Here is a 20463-nt window from a genome sequence, read left to right as displayed (position 1 = left end):
CTGCGTCGGGGGCGGGGCCTGCTGCCTCAGGTATCCTAGCAACGGCCACAGGGGCTGTTGAGCCGCCTGGACCTGCAGCTGCTGAAATGGAGTCGAATGTGTTGGATGCGAGCAACCCCTTTACAGCAGAAGGCGACCTCCTGCTTTCAGACCTGGACCTGGACCTGTATGACGCTGACATCTATGATGTCCCGGACCCGGGGCTGCTCAAGGAGAGGAATGGTGAGGTGGCCTGGCCTCGACCCCTGTGGTGCAGGTCCTGTTCCCCGGGAACGCAGCACTCCCGGGGCAGTCCCCTCACCTGGCAGGGCCCTCAGGAGGGCCCTTGGCTGCCCCCGACCTCCAGGGCTGGGGGTCCACAGCTGAACAGCGACAGGGCTTCTCCTGCTGGCCTGCAGCGTCATCGTTTTCAGAGCCGGCCCCACGGCTTTTTACCAGCAACTCACAGTGGCAGAACATAAGCCCGAGCGCCCGTGCCCGCCAGTTGTGGCTGCTTCTGCGTACAGGCCTCCAGAACTTCGTGGAAAAGGTGTGGCTTGCTCAGGGTACCTGGCTCAAGGCCTCTTTCCTGGCCTGGCTCTTCTACTAAGGGCCCCGGCAGGACCCCAGCCCTGATCCTCCTGGCTCCCAGAGGCGGGTGCACTGCTCTCCCCCAACCCCTGGCCCCGATGAGGTTGACTAAGGCTTGCTGGTCCTGGCCTACAGGAGAAGAAAGCTGAGTTGCGCGTGGCGCGTTTGACCCACGGGCTGGAGCCACTGCGCCGCCTGGAGGTGGCACCCGGGCTACGTTCGGTGGCACAGGACCCGGTGGGCCGACGCTTTGTGATGCTGGATGGTGCGGGCCACCTGCACTTGCACAGGGAGGACGGCTGGATGCAGAAGAAGCTGCCGGCTCCTGCTGCTCTCACGGGGCTAGTGGCAGTGCTGGGTCCGCTGGGCACTGTGGGCCGCTTTGTGGGCTGGGGCCCAGTGGGTCTGGCCATACTGAGATCTGACTTAAGCTTACTGTGGCTGAGTAAACCAGGGGTGCACAGGGTGCCAGGCTGCGAGCCCATCTGCTGCCTGCCAGTGCCCGATCTCGGGCTGCTGCTAGTGGCCGAGGCAGACGGCAGCCTGGCGCTTTGGAAGTTCCGTTCAGGTGGCCGCTGCCTGGTTCCGCACAGGTCACCTCTGCAGCCACTGCCGGGCCAGGCAGGTGCACTTGCGCGTCTGGCTCTGGGGCCTCAGCCTCCCCATCAGGTCCCGTGCTGCTTCGCAGCCTACGGCTCAGCCGTGCTCACCTTTGATCTGCAAGCCTGGGTTCTCATAGATGTGCGTCGAGATCTGCACAAAACGTGAGGGGGCCCAGGGACGGGGGACTCATGAGGCGAGTCTGCGAAGGAAATCCAGTCATGGCAGGGGTGCAGGTACACACACACAAGGCGGTGCTAAGTCCGCCGGGCCTCCCTCTCACCCCTCAGCACCATCTGCGACCTGGCGTACTGCAGGGATGTAGAGGCCATGGTGACAGCTTCCCGGGACAGCACGGTGAAGGTGTGGGAGGCTGACTGGCAGATCCGGATGGTGTTCGTGGGCCACACAGGTGCGCCGCGCCACCGTGGTTCTTGAGGCCTGGTCTCCCTCCACCTTGTGCACAGCCTTCTGCCTTAAGGGGCTCTGGGCATGGAATTCCTTGACTCCTGGCCACGCTGCTCCTGGCCACCACCCTGACTGACGGCTCCCCTTCCTTAGTCCCTGATGTGCAGTGACCCGCGTCCCTCCCGCAGGCCCGGTGACTGCAGTGGCTGTGCTCCCCAACACAACCCTGCTGCTGTCAGCTTCACAGGACGGGACGCTGCGCACGTGGGACCTGCAGGCAGCGGCGCAGGTGGGCGAGGTGGCGCTGAGCTGCTGGGGCCGGGGCGTGTCGTCCGAGAGCGTGGACCGCCTGCTGGCCCCCGCCGGCCCTGGCTGGCCCTTGCTCTCCTTGCGTGCCAGCAGCCTGGAGCTGTGGCGCCTGCGTGAGCTCTACTCGCCGTTGGTGCAGCTGTCAGCGCCGGTGCTGCACCTGCAGGTGGCGCCCGCGCTGCCCATGCCCCTGCACCCGCCGCTGCCTGTGCGCCTCGTGTGCGCATGCGCCGATGGCTCGGTCTACCTGGTGTCCGTCTCGACGGGACGCACCGTGAGCGCGCTTCTGCTTGAGCCTGCAGACTGCGTGGCTGCCGTGGCCTACTGCCTGCCTCACGAAGCACTGTGGCTGCTGACGCGTGCGGGACACCTGCTGTGTGCCAACGCGGCTCGCTGCCCCATGAGGGTGCTGCACCGCCTGTGCCCGCCGCCACCCCCTGCGTCCAGGCCCTGCTGCCTGCACCTCTACAGCCACCTCACAGACCCCAGTAGTGCATTTGCCACATGGGAGATCGTGCGCCAGCTCGAGGGCGAGCTGTGCCCCACTGACATGGCCTGGGCCTGGAAGGACAAGAACCGGTGGGTGCCAGAGACAGTGAGGGCTGGGCAAGGCGACAGGGCCCGCGCCAACAGGCTGCTGCCACCCGTAGGTACCTGCCCGTGGTGGGGCACACCGACGGCGCCCTGTCTGTGCTCGACTTGCGCTCATCGAAGAGAGTCTTCCACACGGTGGCACACAGCCCAGGACCCGTCACCGCCATCGAGTCCACCTGGAACAGCATCGTGTCCTCCGGTCAGTACGTCTCCTCCCCCAGGAGGTGGCCTGGGAACCCCGGCTTCCCCCCCCAACCATGGCTCCCGCCCCCAAGGGGGAGACTTGACCGTGAAGATGTGGCGCGTCTTCCCCTACGCTGAGGAGAGCCTGAGCCTGCTTCGCACCTTCTCCTGCTGCCACCCGGCCGTGGTACTCTGTGCACTTGGGAAGCACGTCACTGTGGGCTTTGAGGACCCCCACAGTGCCACCTATGGCTTGGTGCAGTTCGGCCTGGACAGCCGCCCACGCTATGATCACCAGCCCCAGGACGACCCCACAGACCACATCACCGGTGAGGGGACAGGGCAAAGGTGACGCCCAGGCCACCGTATGGATCTGGTCCCTGACCCTGAGCCCTGGCCCCCAGGCCTGTGCTGCTGTCCCACGCTTAAGCTGTACGCCTGCTCCAGCCTGGACTGCACCATCCGCATCTGGACAGCAGAGAACCGCCTGCTGCGGTGGGCTGGGGCTGGGAGGGCAAAGGGAGGGTCAGGAGCGTGGGGGTGGCCCTCTGGGTTCTCCTGCCTCTGCTCTCAACCAGAGCCCAGCAGCCTGATAGGGGAGAGAGCCTTGCCTCTGCTGCTGCCTCGGTTTTCCACTCCATGGAGCAGGGCTGGACTCTAGCCCTGAACATCCCTCCAGGCTCCTGCAGCTGAATGGTGCCCCTCAGGCCCTAACCTTCTGCAACAACAGCGGGGATCTGGTGCTGGCACTGGGCTCCCGCCTCTGCCTGGTGTCCCACATGCTCTACCTGCCCACATCTTACCTGGTTAAGGTGTGCACTGAGTGCCACGTGGGCAGGGTGGGGCTGCTGTCAGCAGATGAGCCTGCAAGGCCAGGGCTCCAGGCTCCTCTCCCTGCTCAGAAGCTGTATGGGAAGGTCGCCGACATGGTAGACGACCCTCCACTGCCCCTGAAGAGCCAGGAGTCGCTGACCTCAGACCAGCTGCGGAGGCTTGCCAACCTGCATGGGGCGGCCAGCCTCAGGTCTGCTAGCCAGCCTGGCTGAACTGTCCTGGAGGTCCCCGCCCAGCTCCCTGGGTCAGGGCCAGGCTGTGTCCCCAGCATGAGACCCTGGGGCTCCCAGGCCCCTTGGGCCACTGCAGGCCTGTCCCAGTCCTGGCCTCCCCACTCCTGGCAGTTGGTTGTTCCCCACCAGGGGCTTGGCCACCCACCTCCCGGGTCCTTGTCCCACCTCTGCCCTGTCCCACTGGTAGTGCCACCTCGTGTCCCACCCATGCCCGTCCCTGTCTGCAGCACAGCCTTGTCCTTCATCCATCGCCAGACGGCAGCACCTCAGCAGCCAGTGTTGGAGGAGGTGGGGTGGGTCCTGACCCCCTCACCACCCCGGTGCCCCAGCCCTGCCCCCTGCCCAGGCTCAAGCCACTCCCCTCAGTCCCCGGGGCAGCCTGGGATCCCTGTGGTTGTCTGGGCAGCACGCGGCAAGGCTCGAGGAAGAACAGGCTGACCCCTGACCCCCACCCCAGGACTTGGAAGCCCTGGTTGCCCGGGACCAAGACCTTCAGCAGCTGAGACTGGGGCTGGTGAGCCCGGCCGCCCAGGCCCCACTCTCCGGGCGGCAGTGCCAGGAGGCCTTCGATAACTACTTCCGTCTGATCTACGGCCCCGGCCCTTTGGTGAGTATGGGGCCTCCCCCAGCCCCCCACTTTGCCCTGTGCCTCTGACACTGCCCTTCTGCCCCCCCCTCCCCCCACTGGCAGGGCAAGTATGCTGGAAGAGAGTCCCAGCAGTGCAGTGCCTTGCCCTTCACTGTGGAGAGAGAGACCTGGGAAGTGTGCGACCTGCCCAGAGACGCCCCTAGCCTCGGACAGGCTGGGGACTGCACTGAAGCCCCCCCAGCGTCAATGACCCTGCCACCACAGGACCTGGGGGCTCTGGGCCGGCGCTTTGCCCGCCCTCCCCGAGTGCCCGTGCCTGTCCCACCCCACCACCAGAGGGTGCACAGCAGAGCATCCCAGGTGAGGCTTCCCACCTCTCCCACCCCTCCCACCCCTCTGCCCTCACCTTGGGATCCCTGTCCCTCGCCTCTGACTCCTCTTCCTGGGCCCTAGCTGCTGGCTCGCTCCTCCTTGAGCTGTGAGCTGGGCCTCAGTCTGGACCTGCAGCTGCAGTCGGAGCGGCTCCGCAGGGAGAAGCCTGTGGCCCCGGACCCCCTGTCCTCCCACCTGCAGCATAGGGTGAGGGGCCTGGGCAGGTGGGGGTCCTGCCCAGCCAAGGGCAGAGCTGCAGGGACTCTGGAGTCCAAGCTTGGCTCTGAGCCCTGTCCCATTCCCAGATCCCCCTGCCACCGAAGAGGCGGCCCCAGGAGCTTCTCTCCAACCTCGGGGGCTTCTTTCCCGCCACCATGCAGCCCTACAAGGTGGGAGCCCCTTGCTCTCCCTAGAGGCACTTCCCTCCCTGTGGGGACCCTTCTTGTGTACCCCATCTTCCCTTTGCCGCAAACCTTTGTGTCTAAATCTGACCCAAGGGCCATGCCCACCCGCAGCCCCGCGCCCCTGGCCCAGTTCCAGTGCTGCTGCTCTGTGTGCCCTGCATCCTTGCACTCTGGGACCCAGCTGCAGAGAGCCAAGGACCCCAGAGCAGCACTGGGCAAAGCCAGAGCCTCTGCCAGCTGGCTGTGCCTGCGTACCCCTCCCTAGAGATGTCGGCTGGGGAGCCCCCTGCGGACTTTGTCTGAGAGCTAGCCTCTTGCAAGGCACTGTCTGCCTACACTCTCACATCCAAATGCCCAGATAGGCCTTGTCTGGCACACAGACCTGGTCCTCCTACCTTCCTAGGTGGGTCACTGACCCCTCCAGCCGCTATGGCCTCTATCCAAGGCCTCAACAGCCCCTCTCTGAACTCCTACTGTCCCTCTCCTGTTGGTGTCTCTGCTCCAGGATGGGAGGCTGAGTCCCATGGAGAGCATCTGGGGTGTCGGGTTTCCCCAAAGGCCGCCTGTTCCCCAGATTTCCCACCTCAGTTACCACAGTTGATGCTGCCCTGACTGCCCTGTGCCAGAGATTCTCTCCCTGTCTGTGCTTGTGGGGGCAGGGCTTTGAGCCCAGCTCTCAGAGACCCAGAGACCTGGCTGGCGGGTGCACTGCCAGGGCGGCCTCCGGGGCAGGGCGGAGCTTGATCCTCAGACTGCCCCGTGGTGCCGGCCCCGACCAGCACCTCCAGAAATTGACACGGCCTGTCCACTTCCCGGGCTGCGTGCCCAACTCCGCGGTGCTGCAGCAGATGTGGCTCCCTGGGGAGGTCAGAGGCCTCGGTGCCCTGGGCCAGCTCACCCACAGCAGCAGACCAAAGGCAAGGGGCAGAGCTGGGGGCGTGCTGGCGGGGCCGGGGAGGGGTGAATGGGAGGGCCTGGCTCCCAGGAGCCCTGCAGCCACTCGCTCTCCCCTTCGTAGCCAGGCGTGAGCCAGGACGACCTGTGGCTGGTGAGGGGCATCAGGCAGCAGCACGCCACGTGGCAGCAGAGGCTGATCCAGTGGTTGGGGGAAGAGGAGGACAAGGAGCCGCTGGACTGGGCCTCAGATGCCCTGAGTCCCTGTGGGCAGCTCTCTGACCAGCTGCTGGAGTCTGAGGAGCTAAAGGCTCAGGTGGGTGTCCCCTGGTGTCAGGGTTAGGGAGCTGCTGGAGAGGCAGGGTCTGCACTGCTGCCGCTCCCCCCAGGTCTCTGAGTACTTGACCCTGAGGCCCATGGGCTCCCGCGACGACACCACCAGGACAGAGACCCATTTCCGCCGCCCCCCACACCAGCGTGGGCGCGCGCTCTGGGAAGAGCGCCACGGGCACCTGCCTAGCTTCCTGCATTTCTTCGTTGGGCAGAACTGGTTTAAAAAGCTGTTCCCCATCTTCACCCTGGAGGTTCGGGGGAGTCTTGGGAGCGCGGGCTTGGGTATGGGATGGGGAGGCTGGAGGCCTGGGTTGGGACAGGGGGCAGGCCTCAGCACGCAGGTCCTGCAGGCGTACCCTGAGGTGGGCACGGTGGAGGGCCTGGCCTTGCTGTTCATGGACCTGCTGGACGAGGCCTCCTGGGCCGACCGCGTGGACATCCTGCACGTGCTGCTGAGGCTGCTGCCTGATGTCAGCAGAGGCTTCTGTGGCCGGCTGCAGGGCATCCTTGTGCGTTTGCTCAACCTGGACCAGCCGCCGAGCTTCGAGGTGAGCCCCAGCCCTCGAGAGGCCCCGCCCCTCCCCCGCCGGGCGTGATCCGCTCCCCTCCCCCGCACTCAGGACAAGACCCAGAAGCAATTCGTGATGCTGGCGCTGCAGCTGCTCCTGGCCTGCTCCCTGGAGTCCCGCGAGGTGGTGCTGGAGCTCATGTCCTACTTCCTCTACTCGCCCGCCTCCTGCCGGTGAGTCCCTCTCTCTACCCGCCCTCCCTGCCAGCCCCGGGGCCTCCGGTAAGCCGCCCACACCTGTCCCAGGCCAGAGCTCAAGAAGCTGCTGGACGGACTAGGCCTTCAGGACCCGCAGGGCTTCCTGTTCCAGGAGATGTTGACCTGGGTCCAGGGCCCGGACTGTGACTCCAAGGCTGCACTGCGCACGCGCTGCTGCCAGAAGCTGGAGGAAATGATCCAGCAGCTGCAGGTCTGGGCGGGCTGGGGTGGGGCTGGGGTGGGGTGGGCCGCTGGGCCACAGAGCCTCCCACCTTCTCCGGAGGCTTTCCCAGGTGAGGCCAGCAGGCTCCTTGCCCCGCCCCAGCTCTGTGCCTCATCCGTCCTCCCCAACCCCCAACCCCTCCCCATCTCCTGGGATCCTCCTGCTCCTCCCTGGGGAGGAGATGGCAGTGGGGTCTCCCGCTGGCTTGGAACTGGGGCAGCACCACTTGGGCCTCACTATTGGTGGAGGAGGGGGCAGCCTCTGCCTTGGACTGCAGTTCACCCTCCACTGGCTACCTTCCCCTGCAGATGGAAACCCTGCAGCCGTCTGTGACCAAGTTGTCCGAGATCTTGCCCCAGGTCTCGGAGACCTCAGCACCCCTCCCTCCTGCCAAGGAGGGCCTGTCGCAGACTTCCATGGCCTCTGGGGCAACTGTTCACATCTCTGTGACCCCCTCGGTCCGCTCCTGGACGCCCTCGCTGGTGGTCTCGCCTGGGGAGCCGGACGTGGCCGCCCTGGAGTCTCAGGCCCAGCAGATGCCACCACAGACGCGCTTCAGGCAGACCAGACGCGCACTCTCTGAGACCCTGATTCACTTCTGCTCTTCGCCCACTGCACTGCTGGACGAGCCTCTGCCGCTGGAGCAGACGGACTGGTCACAGTCAAAAGTGCTGGACCTGGGACCCATCGACGCCCTCAACTTCTTCTGCAAGCAGCAGCAGGTTAGGCGGCAGGGCCACCAGCAGGAGGACCCAGGGAGCCCGCGCCCTGCCCTGCGCCCGCGCCCTCAGGGGCCCAGCACAGTGGTGCCAGAGCTCCGAGATCGCCGGTGAGCTGGCCACGATGAGGCTGGGGAGGAGCCGGTGTGGGGTGGCTGACGGGCCGGCTCAGCCAAACCGTCTCCTTACCATCCAGGTACTACCCTATCCTCCGGCTTCAGGAGGCCAGGGCCCAGAGGTCTCCAATGAAACTGAGGGGTGAGTGGGGACAGGAGTAGAAACTGGGACCTGGCCTTCACCCCAGCCCAGCCCAGCGAGCACTGACCCCACCCCAAGGCCTCACTGTCCTGCTGGCTCCCAGGTCAGATGCTGTCCCGGCTCCAGCCGGGCCGCACCCTGGACAGTTCCATCCGGACCCTGAAGCTGCCGCTGCCACGAGTGGAACTGCAGCCTTTCCCCCTAGACTGGCCCAGGCCTGCCCGTCCACTGCCCTCACTGCTCCTGCAGCCAGCCCTGCAGCGCTACTTCCTGCCAGATGACACGGACCCTGACAGCTACAGCTGACCAGGCTAGCAGCCTCGGCCTGACCCCGTCCCCCCTCCCTTTCCCTCCAGTCTGGAGTCAGGACACAGCTCTCTAGCTGGCTATTTGCCCCTGGCCGGGGCCCAGGGCTGGAATAAAGTCCACATGCAACAGCCAGCACATTGGATGCCACCTTCATCTTTAGGGGCCGCTGAGGTGGGCAGAGAGGTCTGGCTGGTGTGTCGTGAGCCTGCCGGTGGCCAGCTGCACACGTGAGGCAGGAGCTGGGGGCACAGTGGGGTCCAGGGTGGGACAGGATCTGGGCTGTGGTCAGCACATGGTGGAGCAGCGTTCCTGGTGGGGTCGGGCCAGTCTACTCCAGAGAGGGAAGCCGGAGGATGGGTGTGCCCTGCTCAGGCACGCAGCCAACCTTTATCAGTTATTACTGGGGTTGGGGTGGCCACAGGTGTGTGGGGAGAAACCTGCAGTTGTTTGATGCAGGTGAAACCAGGAGTCTGTCAGAGCTCTGCTACTTGTAGGCTAGAAAGGAGGAGGATTGATGACGCGGCCCTTCGTGCTTTATTCAAGGAGCAACAAAGGGGCAGTGTCGTCTGGACCTTTCAACCTAAAAGTCACCAGGAGGTCGACCTTGTCTGTGACGCATAGGGTCTCAAGAGGGCCTCGGCTTTCTTCTGAACGGCTGTGACCTCAGAAGGCACTGACCCAGCCACCGTGGGACCCCGGGGTACATGTCTGCTGGGACTGCCTTTGCTGAGGGCCCGTTCCAGCTTTCACAGCTGGCTGCTGGCGGCCTGGGTGGTGGTTTCTCTCCTGCATTTTCAGCCTCTGACTTCAGATGTTTCTTCTCGGTGGCTTTATGTTTAAAACTGGTGTCCCTCCACCTTCCCCACAACCCCCAAGCCGTGCAGGGGCTCTTGTTACGGGCTGCCGAGGGGGCAGCCCTTTCCTTGGCTGAGCGGGGCCGGAAGTGCAGATGCAGGTGACCAAAAGCCCTGGCGTTTCTGTAGAAGGAGCCGTGCTGGCTGAGACGGGCTGTGAGGCCCACAGCAGTCGGTCTGCTTCCACTGCTGCTTCGTGGTTTAAATTATAAAAGCAATAAATGCTTTAAATACAAACATGAGAAAGTAGCACAAAAGTTTAAACAAGTCAAAAAACCCCAGTGTTCATAAAGGAAAACAATACATTTATTAGTAAATATTAATATATAATTTTTTAAAAATTAGGAAATATTATTAATTTAAATACACCATTGAGACTACAAAGGTGACCGAGTGGGAGGAGACATTTAAAATACATGTACCTAATAATGGCTCATCTCCAAAGTGTATAAAGAACTTCTACAAATCAATAACCACTAAAAAAAATCACATAACCCAATAGAAAAATGTACAAAAAGCTAGAATATGATTTCCACTATAGAAGACATCAAAATAGCAATGTATGTATAGGAAATACACACAGACATATATATTTCTCCGCTTCCTGACTGTGACCTTAAGTGAGTTAAGTTCTCTAAGCTTCAGTTTCCCCATGCATGAAATGGGGCAGTAATGCCTCACAGGCCTCCATGAGGATGAAATGAATTATTGTACCTGAAGCACTTAGGGACAGTGCTGAGCACAGCGCAGACACAGCAAAGCTGGACCCCTTCCTGGTGTCACTTATGAGTAATTTTCAGATGAGTTGAAGATTGGAATGTAGAAAACATAGAAATATGTCAGAAGGCAATTTAGAAAAAGTAATACTCAGAAAGGGGAGGCATATTTTCTGATTTAAAAAAATTCTACTGGCCAACAGACACCATAAAATCAAAGACCAAACAAAGTGGATCATACATTTAAATGTTAAATTATAAAAATTTTAGAAGAAAACAAAAACTCTTGGACCTAGCAATGGATGAAGAGCCTTAGACATTACGCCAAGACACCATTTATAAAAGAAGAGAAATCAATAAATGGAACTTTGTCAAATTTTAAGACTTTCGCTCTGTGAAAGGCCTTGTTAACAGGATGCGAGGACCATCTACAGACTAGGAAATACCTACAAAGGACTTACCCACAAAGGACACATATCCAGAATATATAAGCAAGTCTCAGAATTGACTGTAAAAGCCAAACCACCCCACTAGAAAATGGGCAAAAGAAACAGAACAGACACTTCACCCAAGAGGAGATAAGGATGGCAAATGAGCCCGTGCGGAGACGGGGAAACGGAAGCGCAGGGCAGCTGAAAAAAAAGGACACCACCAACTGCCGGGGAGGCTGCGGGGCCACTGGACCTCCTTGTAATGCTGGTGGGAATGTAAAATGGTCCAGACGCTGGAAAACGATTTGGCAGTTTCTTGAAAACCACGACTCAGCAATCACACTGCTGCGCATTCATGCCAGAGAAATGAAGGCTTATGTCCACAAAAAACCTGTGCACCAACGTTTACACCAACTTTATTTGTAATGACCCCAAACTGGGAAGGACACAAAGGTCCTTAAACAGGCGAACGGCCAACCCAACCGTGGCACGTCCACATGCGGACTACTCAGCCAGGAAAATGAACCGTTACTGACACAGAGCAACCTGGAGTCTACAGAGAATTATGCTGAGTGAAAAAAGCCAGTCTCAAAACATCATCTACTCTGTGATTCCAGTTAAATAACATTCCTGAAGCGACAAGATGAGAGGTGAAGAACAGGTTAGTAGTTGCCGCGGGCAGGGAGGGTGGGCGGGCAGGAGGGAGAGCTTCGTGGTGATGAGACTATTCCCTGTTTTGCCTGTGGCATTGGTTACATGAATCTACACGAGTCACACGGTGGCGTGGAACTACATGCATACCTTGGTTTTGACGTTGTTTTATAGCTACATGAGATGTAACCACTGAAGTACCTAGAATAGACACATGTCTAGAGACAGCCAGCACATGCTTAGCAGACATGACAGACAATCCCCAGTACCTCCATTAAAAAATAATAAAATAAATAAGAACAGAATGTATTAAAAAAAAGAAAGACTAGAGGTCACTAGTGGGTGATGAGGGGAGGTGGGCAATTAGTGCTTAAAAGTTAGAGTTTCTGCTCTGGGTGATGAAAACGTTTTGGAAACACTGTGGGCATAATCAATGCCACTAATGATACACTTTAAAATGGTTAAATGGCCAATTTTGTTGTATGTACTTTACAACCACTTTCAAAAGTTAATGTAATATACCACAAGCCATTGAATTTAAATGGGTGACCTGTATGGTATGTGGCTTATACCTTGATGTTACCAAACGGAACTTGAGTCCACTCAACCGACACACAGCAAAGCCAATCCACTGCACCAGGTTGTGGTGAAGGAAAGTACAGTGTTGATCGCAAGAACAGGCAGCTAATGCCCCATATACCCGAGCTCCCTGACGGCTTTCAGGGAGGATTTTTAAAGACAGAGTGAGGAAGGCGGGTCACTGGGTGGGTGATCAGCTTGTGGACAACCTCTGATTGGTTGATGGTGAGGTAGAAGGGTGGTATTTCAGGAATCTCAATGATCAGTTTTCTGGAGTCTCTGTGCTGGTGGTCAGCAGGCAGTGAACTTCTTCCACCTGGTGGGGGTTTCAGTATCTGCAAAACCACTCAAGGCTGTGGCTCAGGATGTCATCTCTAGCCCTCAAGGTCCTTGACTTTGTTTATGGATGAACTATTATTATTTTGTCTTGCTTGACTGCTTTGTTTCTGCATTTTCTCACTTCTCTGATTAAATTTGCTCTTTGGAACTCAGGGAAGTGCTAGGAGGCCAAAGCTCCTCTGCAGAAAGGGTAGAGGGACATGGGGCGGGGGGGGGGGGGTCTGTCCCTGGGCAGGTGTTGCAGGGTACTGTCTGGTTTCAAATAAAGCTAATTTTAAAAACATTTAAAAAAACACACAGGAGCCTCCTTGAAGGTACTTTCACTGGCCAAACTGAGGACAATCTGAGGATCAAAATAATGACAGGAAAATATTACATTTCTTTGAATAAACTAGGAATCCATGAGTCTTTGTTGACATAAATAAATAGGTAAAGAGAAAGCTTTTTGCCCTCATAACAAACAATAAAATTAGAAACTCACTCTTTGGCAACCACCATGATCATAAGTCAGAGAAAAAAATAGTAACATGAAAAAACTAGCGAGTGAAAGGTGAATGAGGAACGGAATGTTTACATAGTCTCAAAGTATCTCCCCACAAAATATTAAATACAAAAAAGAAAAAGAGTAACCTGAGAGTGAGGAAGCCTGGGCAACTCCACCTTAATTAAGTGATGAAATCAACTTCTCCAGGCCTGGAACCAACTGACACAGTGCCACCTGATCATGGCCGTGGTCTGTGTCAAGGGCACCAAGATCAAAGACTGAGGAGCTGTTCCCGACCAAAGGGGACAAGAGGCACAACCTTTTGCTGAAAGGCCATTACTGTAAAAGGTCATTACTGGGGTGACTGGTGTGACCTGGGGATTTGACTTTGAGTTCTCTGGGTCATGGGTATATGGGGGTTCATTGCACAGTTCTTGTAACTTTAACTTTGAAATTATTTTCAAAAAGTTTGGACCTTTTAATTCATTTTAGGAATATTTAAGGCTCCCTACTGGTGACTACCATAAAAACTTCCTCAAACCAATCAAAGCCAGGGCTTGCGCATTAGTCCTCTGGATGCCAGTGGGCCCTGAAGGTGCACATTTTTGTCTCAGTCAAAAGTTCCCACCAGAGGGCATCACTTACCTAGATTATCCATAATATTCCAATTCCACATCTTGAGGAATTTTCAGCTCTTATGACTGGAATCTGTGTGTCCTGAGCATGTGGTTTTCCTGGAGAGGTGGGCACATTCTTGGACTTGTCCACCCTCTTCAATTTCTGTTTCAATTTCACTTTCATGAAAGTTTAGGTCAGGATTGAGGCTATGAGGCGCCCTTCCCATGGGTCTCAGGTGGGGACAAATCGCAGCCCTTGGACCTTATGATCTGCTGACTTCAGGGGCATACTGTTCCCTGTGAGTGGCTTTCCAGGGCATCACTGCCCCAGAGGCTTCATCCTGACCCTTAGTGTGAAATAAAAATAATGTATCAATCTATTAAGGAGTTTTTAACCTATGTAAAAGTACGTAACATAACCCATAAGTCAGATAATAAATGGGGGGAAACCTTCTGTATTAGAAAAGAAGAATAAAATAACAGGGACCTACTGTAGAGCACTTGGAACTATATTCGATATCTTGTTAATAGCCTATAATGGAAAATAATCTGAAAATATATATATACATATATAACTGAATCACTTTGCTGTGCACCTGAAACATTGTAAATCAACTATACTTCAACTTTAAAAAAGTTATAGTAACAACAACAAAAAAGATCTCAAATCAATGACCTCAGCTTCTACCCTAAGAAACTAGAAAAAGAACAGCAAATTAAACTCAAAAAGTAAGCAGAAGAAAGGAAACAGTAGGTCAAAGTAGAAACCAATAAAATCGAAAAAGGAAGCAATAAAGAAAATAAATCCAAAAGGCAGTTCTTTAACAAGATTAGTAAAACTGACAAACCTCTGGCAAGACTGACAAAAAGAGAAAGACGACACAAATTGCCAATATCAGCGACGAGACGGGTGATACCACAACACTCTACATATACTAAAAGGACAGTAAGGGAATATAATGAAGAATTCTGTGCCAATTAATTAAAAAATTTAGAGGAAATGGACCAACTCCTTAAAAGACCCAAATTACCAAAAGTCGCCCAAGAAGAAAATGACAACCTCAACATACACGTATCTATTAAAGGAATTGAATTTATAATTGAAAAACCTTCCCAGAAAGAAAACTTCAGGCCCAGATGGCTTCACGGGGAATTCTAGCAAACATTTAGGGAAGAAGCAACATTAGTTGTACAAACTCTTCCAGAAAATTCAAGAGGAGGAATTTTCCCCCCAGTCCTTCTGAGGCCAATGTTACCCAACACCAGACAAAGATATTACAAGAAAAGAAAACCACAGATCAATATCCCTTATGGACTGAGATGTAAAAAATTCTAAACAAAACTTCAGCAAACTGAACACAGCAATACATAAAAGTGAAAATGTCTCCCGACCAAACGGAGATCATACCGGGAATACAAGCTAGTCTAACACCAGCAGTCAGTCTGGCTTCGCTTTCAGTGAAGATGGATCTCCGTCGGCCCGCGAAGGAAGAGGGCCACGTGACCAGCCAGCTCTCGGTGGCTGGCAGGACCCCCTGCGACGGCGCCACAGCTGGCGCAGCGTCCGTGCCTCGGGACCCCCACCGCTGCCGGGCAACTGAGGCGCGCGGCTTCCGGGCCGGCACCCAATCCCACAATCCCCCGGCCTCCGCGTGGCCCCGCCTCCAAGCGGCGGTCCCGCCCCCTGCGCAGAGTCGACAGCCTCGGATTGGCCGTTGCAGCTTCCGCTACCGTGGTGGGCGGGGCCGCTGCGCCGCGGCGGTGCCAGGCGGATCTACGCGCGCTGACCCGAGCGCACCGACCGGCATGGGGGACGCCGGGGCTGACTCGGGCGCGTCAGCCGGCAGCCTCGCTTCCGTAGGGTCGCCGATGCCAGAGGCCGGCCCGAAGGCGGCGGCTGCGAAGCTGCTGCCCTTCCTGGCGCTCGGAGCGCGGGGTGACCTGCAGGCGGCGGCGGCGCAGCACGTGCTGGCGCTGACCGGCTCGGAGCCGGGCCGCACGCTGCTGGCCGGCCAAGGGGCACTGCTGCGGGCGCTGGTCGAGCTCGCGGTGGCCCCTGCTCCCGCCCCGGCCCGAGACGCCGCTCGCGCGCTCGTCAATCTGGCCGCCGACCCCGGCCTGTACGATCCGCTGCTGGCGGCCGAGCCCGGGCTGCCCTCCCGCCTGCTGGGCTGCGCGTTGGACCCACAGTGGCCCTGGGCCGAAGAGGCGGCCGCCGTGCTGGCTAACCTCAGCCGCGAGCCGGCGCCGTGTGCTGCGCTGATGGCGGCGCTGGCGGCCGCGGAGCCGGTGGAGACGGGCCTGGAGCGGCTGGTTCGAGCGCTGTGCACTCCCGGCTACAACCCCCGCGCGCCCCTTCACTACCTGGGGCCTGTGCTTTCTAACCTCAGCCAGCGTCCCGCCACGCGCGCTTTCCTGCTGGACCGCGACAGGTGAAGCCCAGGGTGCTCGCTGGGAGGGGGTGAAAGTGAGAAGGGACGGCACTGAGTGGTCCTTCCCTCCAGGTGCGTGGTCCAGCGGCTGCTGCCCCTTACCCAATACGCGGACTCCTCGGTGCGCAGGGGCGGGGTGGTGGGGACACTGCGAAACTGCTGCTTCGAGCACCGTGAGTGGTGGTGGGGAAATTGCCATGTCGGAGAATGGGGGGGGGGATAGATTGGACTGGGGCCCCTCTGGACTGGCCTCCATTCCTATTTCCCCCAGGACACCATGAGTGGTTGCTTGGGCCCGAGGTGGACATTCTCCCCTTCTTGCTACTGCCCTTGGCTGGGCCTGAGGACTTCTCTGAGGAGGAGATGGAGCGTGAGTGGCTTGGGCTGAGCCTCAGGGTTGGCTAGGCAGGAAGGGAGGCCATTAGGGGAGAGGGAGAAGGTGTCCAGGTCAGGGCCTCTTCTGAAACATTCCAGCAGGGAGCTAAGCACAGATTTGGCTTACAATGGTAGGGTCTGGCATATCAGCCCAGGGGCCACATAGGGACCCAGTGACTCCCACATTCACCCCTAGGGCTGCCTGTTGACCTGCAGTACCTGCCGTCAGACAAGCAGCGAGAGTCTGATGCCGACATCCGCAAAATGCTCATTGAGGCCATCATGCTGGTGAGCAGCGGTCCTGCTACATTAATGCCCCCCGCAACACACACAAGTACACAACATCTGGGTAACCTCTGTCCTCTCCCAGCTGACAGCAACGGCGCCTGGTCGGAAGCAGGTGAGAGACCAGGGAGCCTACCTGATCCTGCGTGAGCTGCACAGCTGGGAGTCAGAGCCCGATGTGCGGATGGCTTGTGAGAAACTCATCCAGGTGGGTGCGGGGCTAGGGGGGTGGTGGGTGAGCGTGGTGTGCTAGCCAGCTGCTCACCTGCCTGCCCTGCTGGCAGGTGCTTATTGGGGACGAGCCGGAGCACGGCATGGAGAACCTGCTGGAGGTGCAGGTGCCCGAAGATATTGAGCGAGAGCTGCAGCAGCAGGACCTCCAGGACCAGGAGCAGTGTGCGCAGAAGCGTCAGGAGCAGGAACTGGCTCCAGAGCCACAAGCAGAGGGAGCTGCACCCACCTGAGGCCCCTGAAGCCCGCCACCAGCTCCAGGCTTCCCAGACCAGACCCATCTGCAGCTGCCGGCAGGCCTCCGGGTCCCCTTGCTCTGAGGCTGTGCGCTGCTGAGAAGCAGAGCCACCTGTAAGCTCCAGGTCCTTGCTGAGGGCCCTAGAGCGAGTGCTCAGGAAACACTGAAGTTTTGAGGGCACTGTTGCTTCCAGCAAGAATGCTGGTTGCTCAGAGAAGGAATGTTCAACCAGAGCTGGCCAGGCCCTATGACTTGCTCAGGTACATCCTCGGGGTGTCCTATGAGGCTGGACAGAAAAGTACTGCAAGCTGGAGGGGTCAGCTGAAGCTTCCCAGTCCCAGGGGTGCTGCAGTGGTCTGGGCGTAGGTGGGCACCCAGGTGCTTGCAGTGCCCCTTGCTGCCAGTCCTGTCCTGGGGCCCTCAGCTTGCCCTGCCTGAGACTCGGCCTCAAAGGGCTGACTTGTTGAGATTCTCACCAGCCACAACCTGTCCTGGAGCCTCCTAGGGCTGCATCCCCCTGGCCTCTCCCTGGAGCACTCCCTCTCATCCTCTCCACCTTCCCACTTGACCTTGCTCAAACCCAGTTCTCAGCCCCGTGCAAGCTCCTCGAGTCCTGTTTCCCAGTTCTGGACTAAGCTGATGCCCTCGCCCTCTCCCAATAGCTAGGCCCTCTCCCTGGTCAACTTCCCTGAGTCTCAGCTCCCCAGAACCCCTTGCCTACCATGCTGAGAGCCTCCCTGATACGCCTGCAGCCTTGCCCATGGTCCAAGGTTTTTTCCCCACCACCCTCTGCCCCCTTGGAGCCCCTGGCTCCATGTGTGGTACCCCCAATTCTTCAGCCACCAAGCCTTGAAGACTGTCACTGGTAGGCTGTCTGTGTGGCCCTCACCCCACTGTACTCTCTTCCAGAGCCTCCCACCAAACCTAGTGCCATCTTTTGCACAGGACCCCTGTGTACTGGCCCTCCCAGGCCCCTTGTACCCTGGTGCCAGAGGGTAGCTTCTCTTCCCAAGAGTTCCCAATACCCCCGACTCCACAAGTCTCAGTCTGGTACTGCCTTAAAGCTGGAGGTAGCTCCACTTGCCCACTCCCATCAAGGCTGGGTTCTTTGTGGTGCCAGGTATCTCCCTCCTCAGTAGTCCCTCTCTATTCCCCCTTCCCTCCCAATTAAATGAAAGCTCTGGCATGTAGGTATGTGGACTCTTTTCGAGGTGCCCCAGGGCCTGCGGCCCTCTTCCTGTATTGTGAAGTCCACACCCTCGGCTCCACAGAATAAACGCTTTATCTGGCCTCACCCCGGCCTGCCTGCACACCCTCGGTTAACAGGTGGTGCCCAGGCAGGTTCTGGGTGGCAGACACGGAGCACAGCAACAGCGGATGCCGGAGGGACCTACCCCGCTGCGCCCCACGACTGGCCTCCTCCAAGCCCCAGAGCACCAGCCCGGCAGAGCCCGCACCTCGTCTGGGGCGAGCCCCAGGGTGCTCAGGCACGGAGGTGCCATTGGGTAGGGCGCCCTGTTGCTGCAGACGCCGCAGTTGCAGGAGGGGCCTTGGGGCATCTGAGTCTGAGCTGGGCTCCGTGTTATCCAGGGACGCTGAGAGCTGAGACTCCTCCAGCTTCTCTGCAACCAATTGCAGTGGGACCGTCAGATGGTGGTGGGTGGGGCGCAGGAGGTGCTGAGGAGCTGCCCACCTGCCCACCCTCGTGGGCCTGTCACACCTGGTACAAACCGAGCAGGGTGCAGAAGAGCGCGTGCGTGGTGCTTAGCCACCTGCTGCAGGCCCAGGTGCACTTGGGGCTGCAGCTGGAGCAGGCCTCGGATGGGGTCCTGGCACTCAGCATCAAGTAGGAGCGCTGGCTGTTCTGGCAGGTCTCTTGCACCTGCCAGACTCCCACCCACCTGCACCTGCTATTGTCCCAAGGAGGGGCTGTCCAGGCACTGGACTGGGGTCTCAGGATGGGGTTGGGCCTGAGCATAACGGTCCCTGGTGGGGAAGGGTGCAAGCCTGGAGTGGGCAGGATGGGGACAGGTTGGCCCCGGGGTCCCTTCCACCACATGTAGGTGCTTGTAGGCAACACTGAGTGACAGGATCTCACGGGCAGGAACTAGCGGGAGAGCCTGCGGGGCCTCAGAGGTGGAGGTGGCCTTGATAGCTGCTTGCAGGGGTTGGGGGTGGCCCCTGTGGGGAGACCACAGCCCCTCGGGGCAGGATGCGGCGTGAGGGGCCTCTGTTCTTTGTGCTCACTGTGGAACTTGGCTGGGCCAGGTAGGGTTGGCAGCATCTCTGGGGGCCAGCGCTGACCCCCCTCATCCAAGAACTTATATGTTCAGGGCGTCTGGAAACTGGGAGTGATCAGCCTGCAGGAGGCTTGGCCCTCAGGGAGGTTGTGGGACCAGGAGGGAGCCAGAGGCCCTGAGGGGTGCCTGAGTGGAGTTAGGACAGGGGCCCATGGGGAGGAGGCAAGCCGACCTCACCATGGTACAGTGTTTGCGTCGCAGGTTAGAGGCCAGCTTTGAGTTGTGCCACATGTGCTCTCACATGGCATAGGTCGGGCAGACTTTGGGGAAGGCCCCAGAGCCATTCTTCTTGGAGGAGAGCAGGTAGCCCTTGTCCCTGCATTCACGCACCTGCTCCATGAAGGTTTTCTAGTCCGGTTTTTGCTGCCACTGCCCTTCATGGAGGGCAGGGCACTGCAGAAGAGGGTGGGGCCGTCCAGTTCACTGCAGGGTCTTGGGGAGGGGGTTGGGAGGCACGGCTGAGGCCTAACTTGTGTTAGAGGGGCAGGGGTGATGGGGCTGCAGGAGGCCAGTTGCACCCCCTCAAGGCTGCTGCCCAGTTTCTGAATTCTTGCTGGGACTGGGGCTCAGACGGGAGAGTGACCGGGGCTGAGAGCTCAGGATGGGAGGCTAACCCAGCTACACAAGCATGAACTGGCGTGGGGGAGGGCAGGGTCTGGGAAAGCAGGGGCAGGTTCTAGAGCCATACCTGCATTGTGCCCTTGAAGGGGCTGTCCTGTCCCCCAGGACTTGCCTGCTCTAAAGACATCTTGCTGGAACCATTCCTGCCCTGCATGGGTCCCACTTGGTAGGATGAGAACCCTAAGGGCTAGAGCCAGGGTGAGGCCTCTTGGGCCACCCTGGCTGGCCATAAAAGGCCTTCAAAGAAGCTGGCATGTGGGGGAGCCACTCAGCCTTCCTCTGCTGGGGACTAAAGCTTCTGCTCAGGCTTTCCCCTAGAGCTCTCTGCACACTTGATGACATTTCCCCAGGCAAGCAAAGATCTGCAAGGGCCTACCTCAACCCTCCAGCTCCAGAAGAGAGGAGCCAACATGTCCCCTCCTGTCTCCTGGGCCCTGGAGTCCTGTGGGTGCTGTTATGCTGGGGAGTAGCCGCCTACTGTTTGCTGAGTGCCTGCCATGGGCCAGGTGCTGTTCAAAGCGTTCCTAGGAGCTGCAGCCGCCCCTCCTGCAGTCTGCTTTTGTTCACAGTTACGACCGATGTGCCTGTCCTGTGGTAGACGGTTCACATCCAGGATTTCAAATCTGAGCACCACCAAGTGATACCCCTTTTACAGATGACACACATGGGGCCCAAATTCATGGTATCTCTTCTGTGAGCTGGATGCACAGTG

General features: G+C 58.5%; 2 protein-coding genes across 2 annotated transcripts; both read left to right on the top strand.

Annotated features, from left to right (window-relative positions):
* The first annotated feature begins 86 nt into the window (after positions 1-86).
* On the top strand, positions 87-8752 carry WDR97 (WD repeat domain 97). Its single transcript, XM_064476644.1, has 24 exons — positions 87-222; positions 399-529; positions 706-1334; positions 1461-1582; positions 1767-2466; positions 2538-2680; positions 2757-2993; positions 3069-3159; positions 3344-3476; positions 3567-3688; positions 3959-4019; positions 4189-4338; positions 4423-4680; positions 4774-4899; positions 4998-5081; positions 5885-6013; positions 6115-6306; positions 6380-6574; positions 6674-6871; positions 6944-7065; positions 7138-7300; positions 7396-8141; positions 8228-8289; positions 8393-8752. The coding sequence occupies exons 1-24, from the start codon at positions 87-89 to the stop codon at positions 8593-8595; spliced, it is 5133 nt and encodes a 1710-aa protein (XP_064332714.1). The 3' UTR covers positions 8596-8752.
* A 6266-nt stretch (positions 8753-15018) lies between these two features.
* HGH1 (HGH1 homolog) lies at positions 15019-18124 on the top strand. The gene is made up of 6 exons (XM_010998763.3): positions 15019-15701; positions 15774-15874; positions 15973-16071; positions 16273-16364; positions 16447-16569; positions 16646-18124. The coding sequence occupies exons 1-6, from the start codon at positions 15076-15078 to the stop codon at positions 16823-16825; spliced, it is 1221 nt and encodes a 406-aa protein (XP_010997065.3). The 5' UTR covers positions 15019-15075; the 3' UTR covers positions 16826-18124.
* The last annotated feature ends 2339 nt before the right edge of the window (positions 18125-20463 follow it).

The sequence above is a fragment of the Camelus dromedarius genome, chromosome 20 (assembly GCF_036321535.1).
Source record: "Camelus dromedarius isolate mCamDro1 chromosome 20, mCamDro1.pat, whole genome shotgun sequence".
Classification (NCBI taxonomy): Eukaryota; Metazoa; Chordata; class Mammalia; order Artiodactyla; family Camelidae; genus Camelus; species Camelus dromedarius.
Note: the sequence above shows the minus strand (reverse complement) of the source record. Positions and strands in the feature narration are given on the sequence as shown.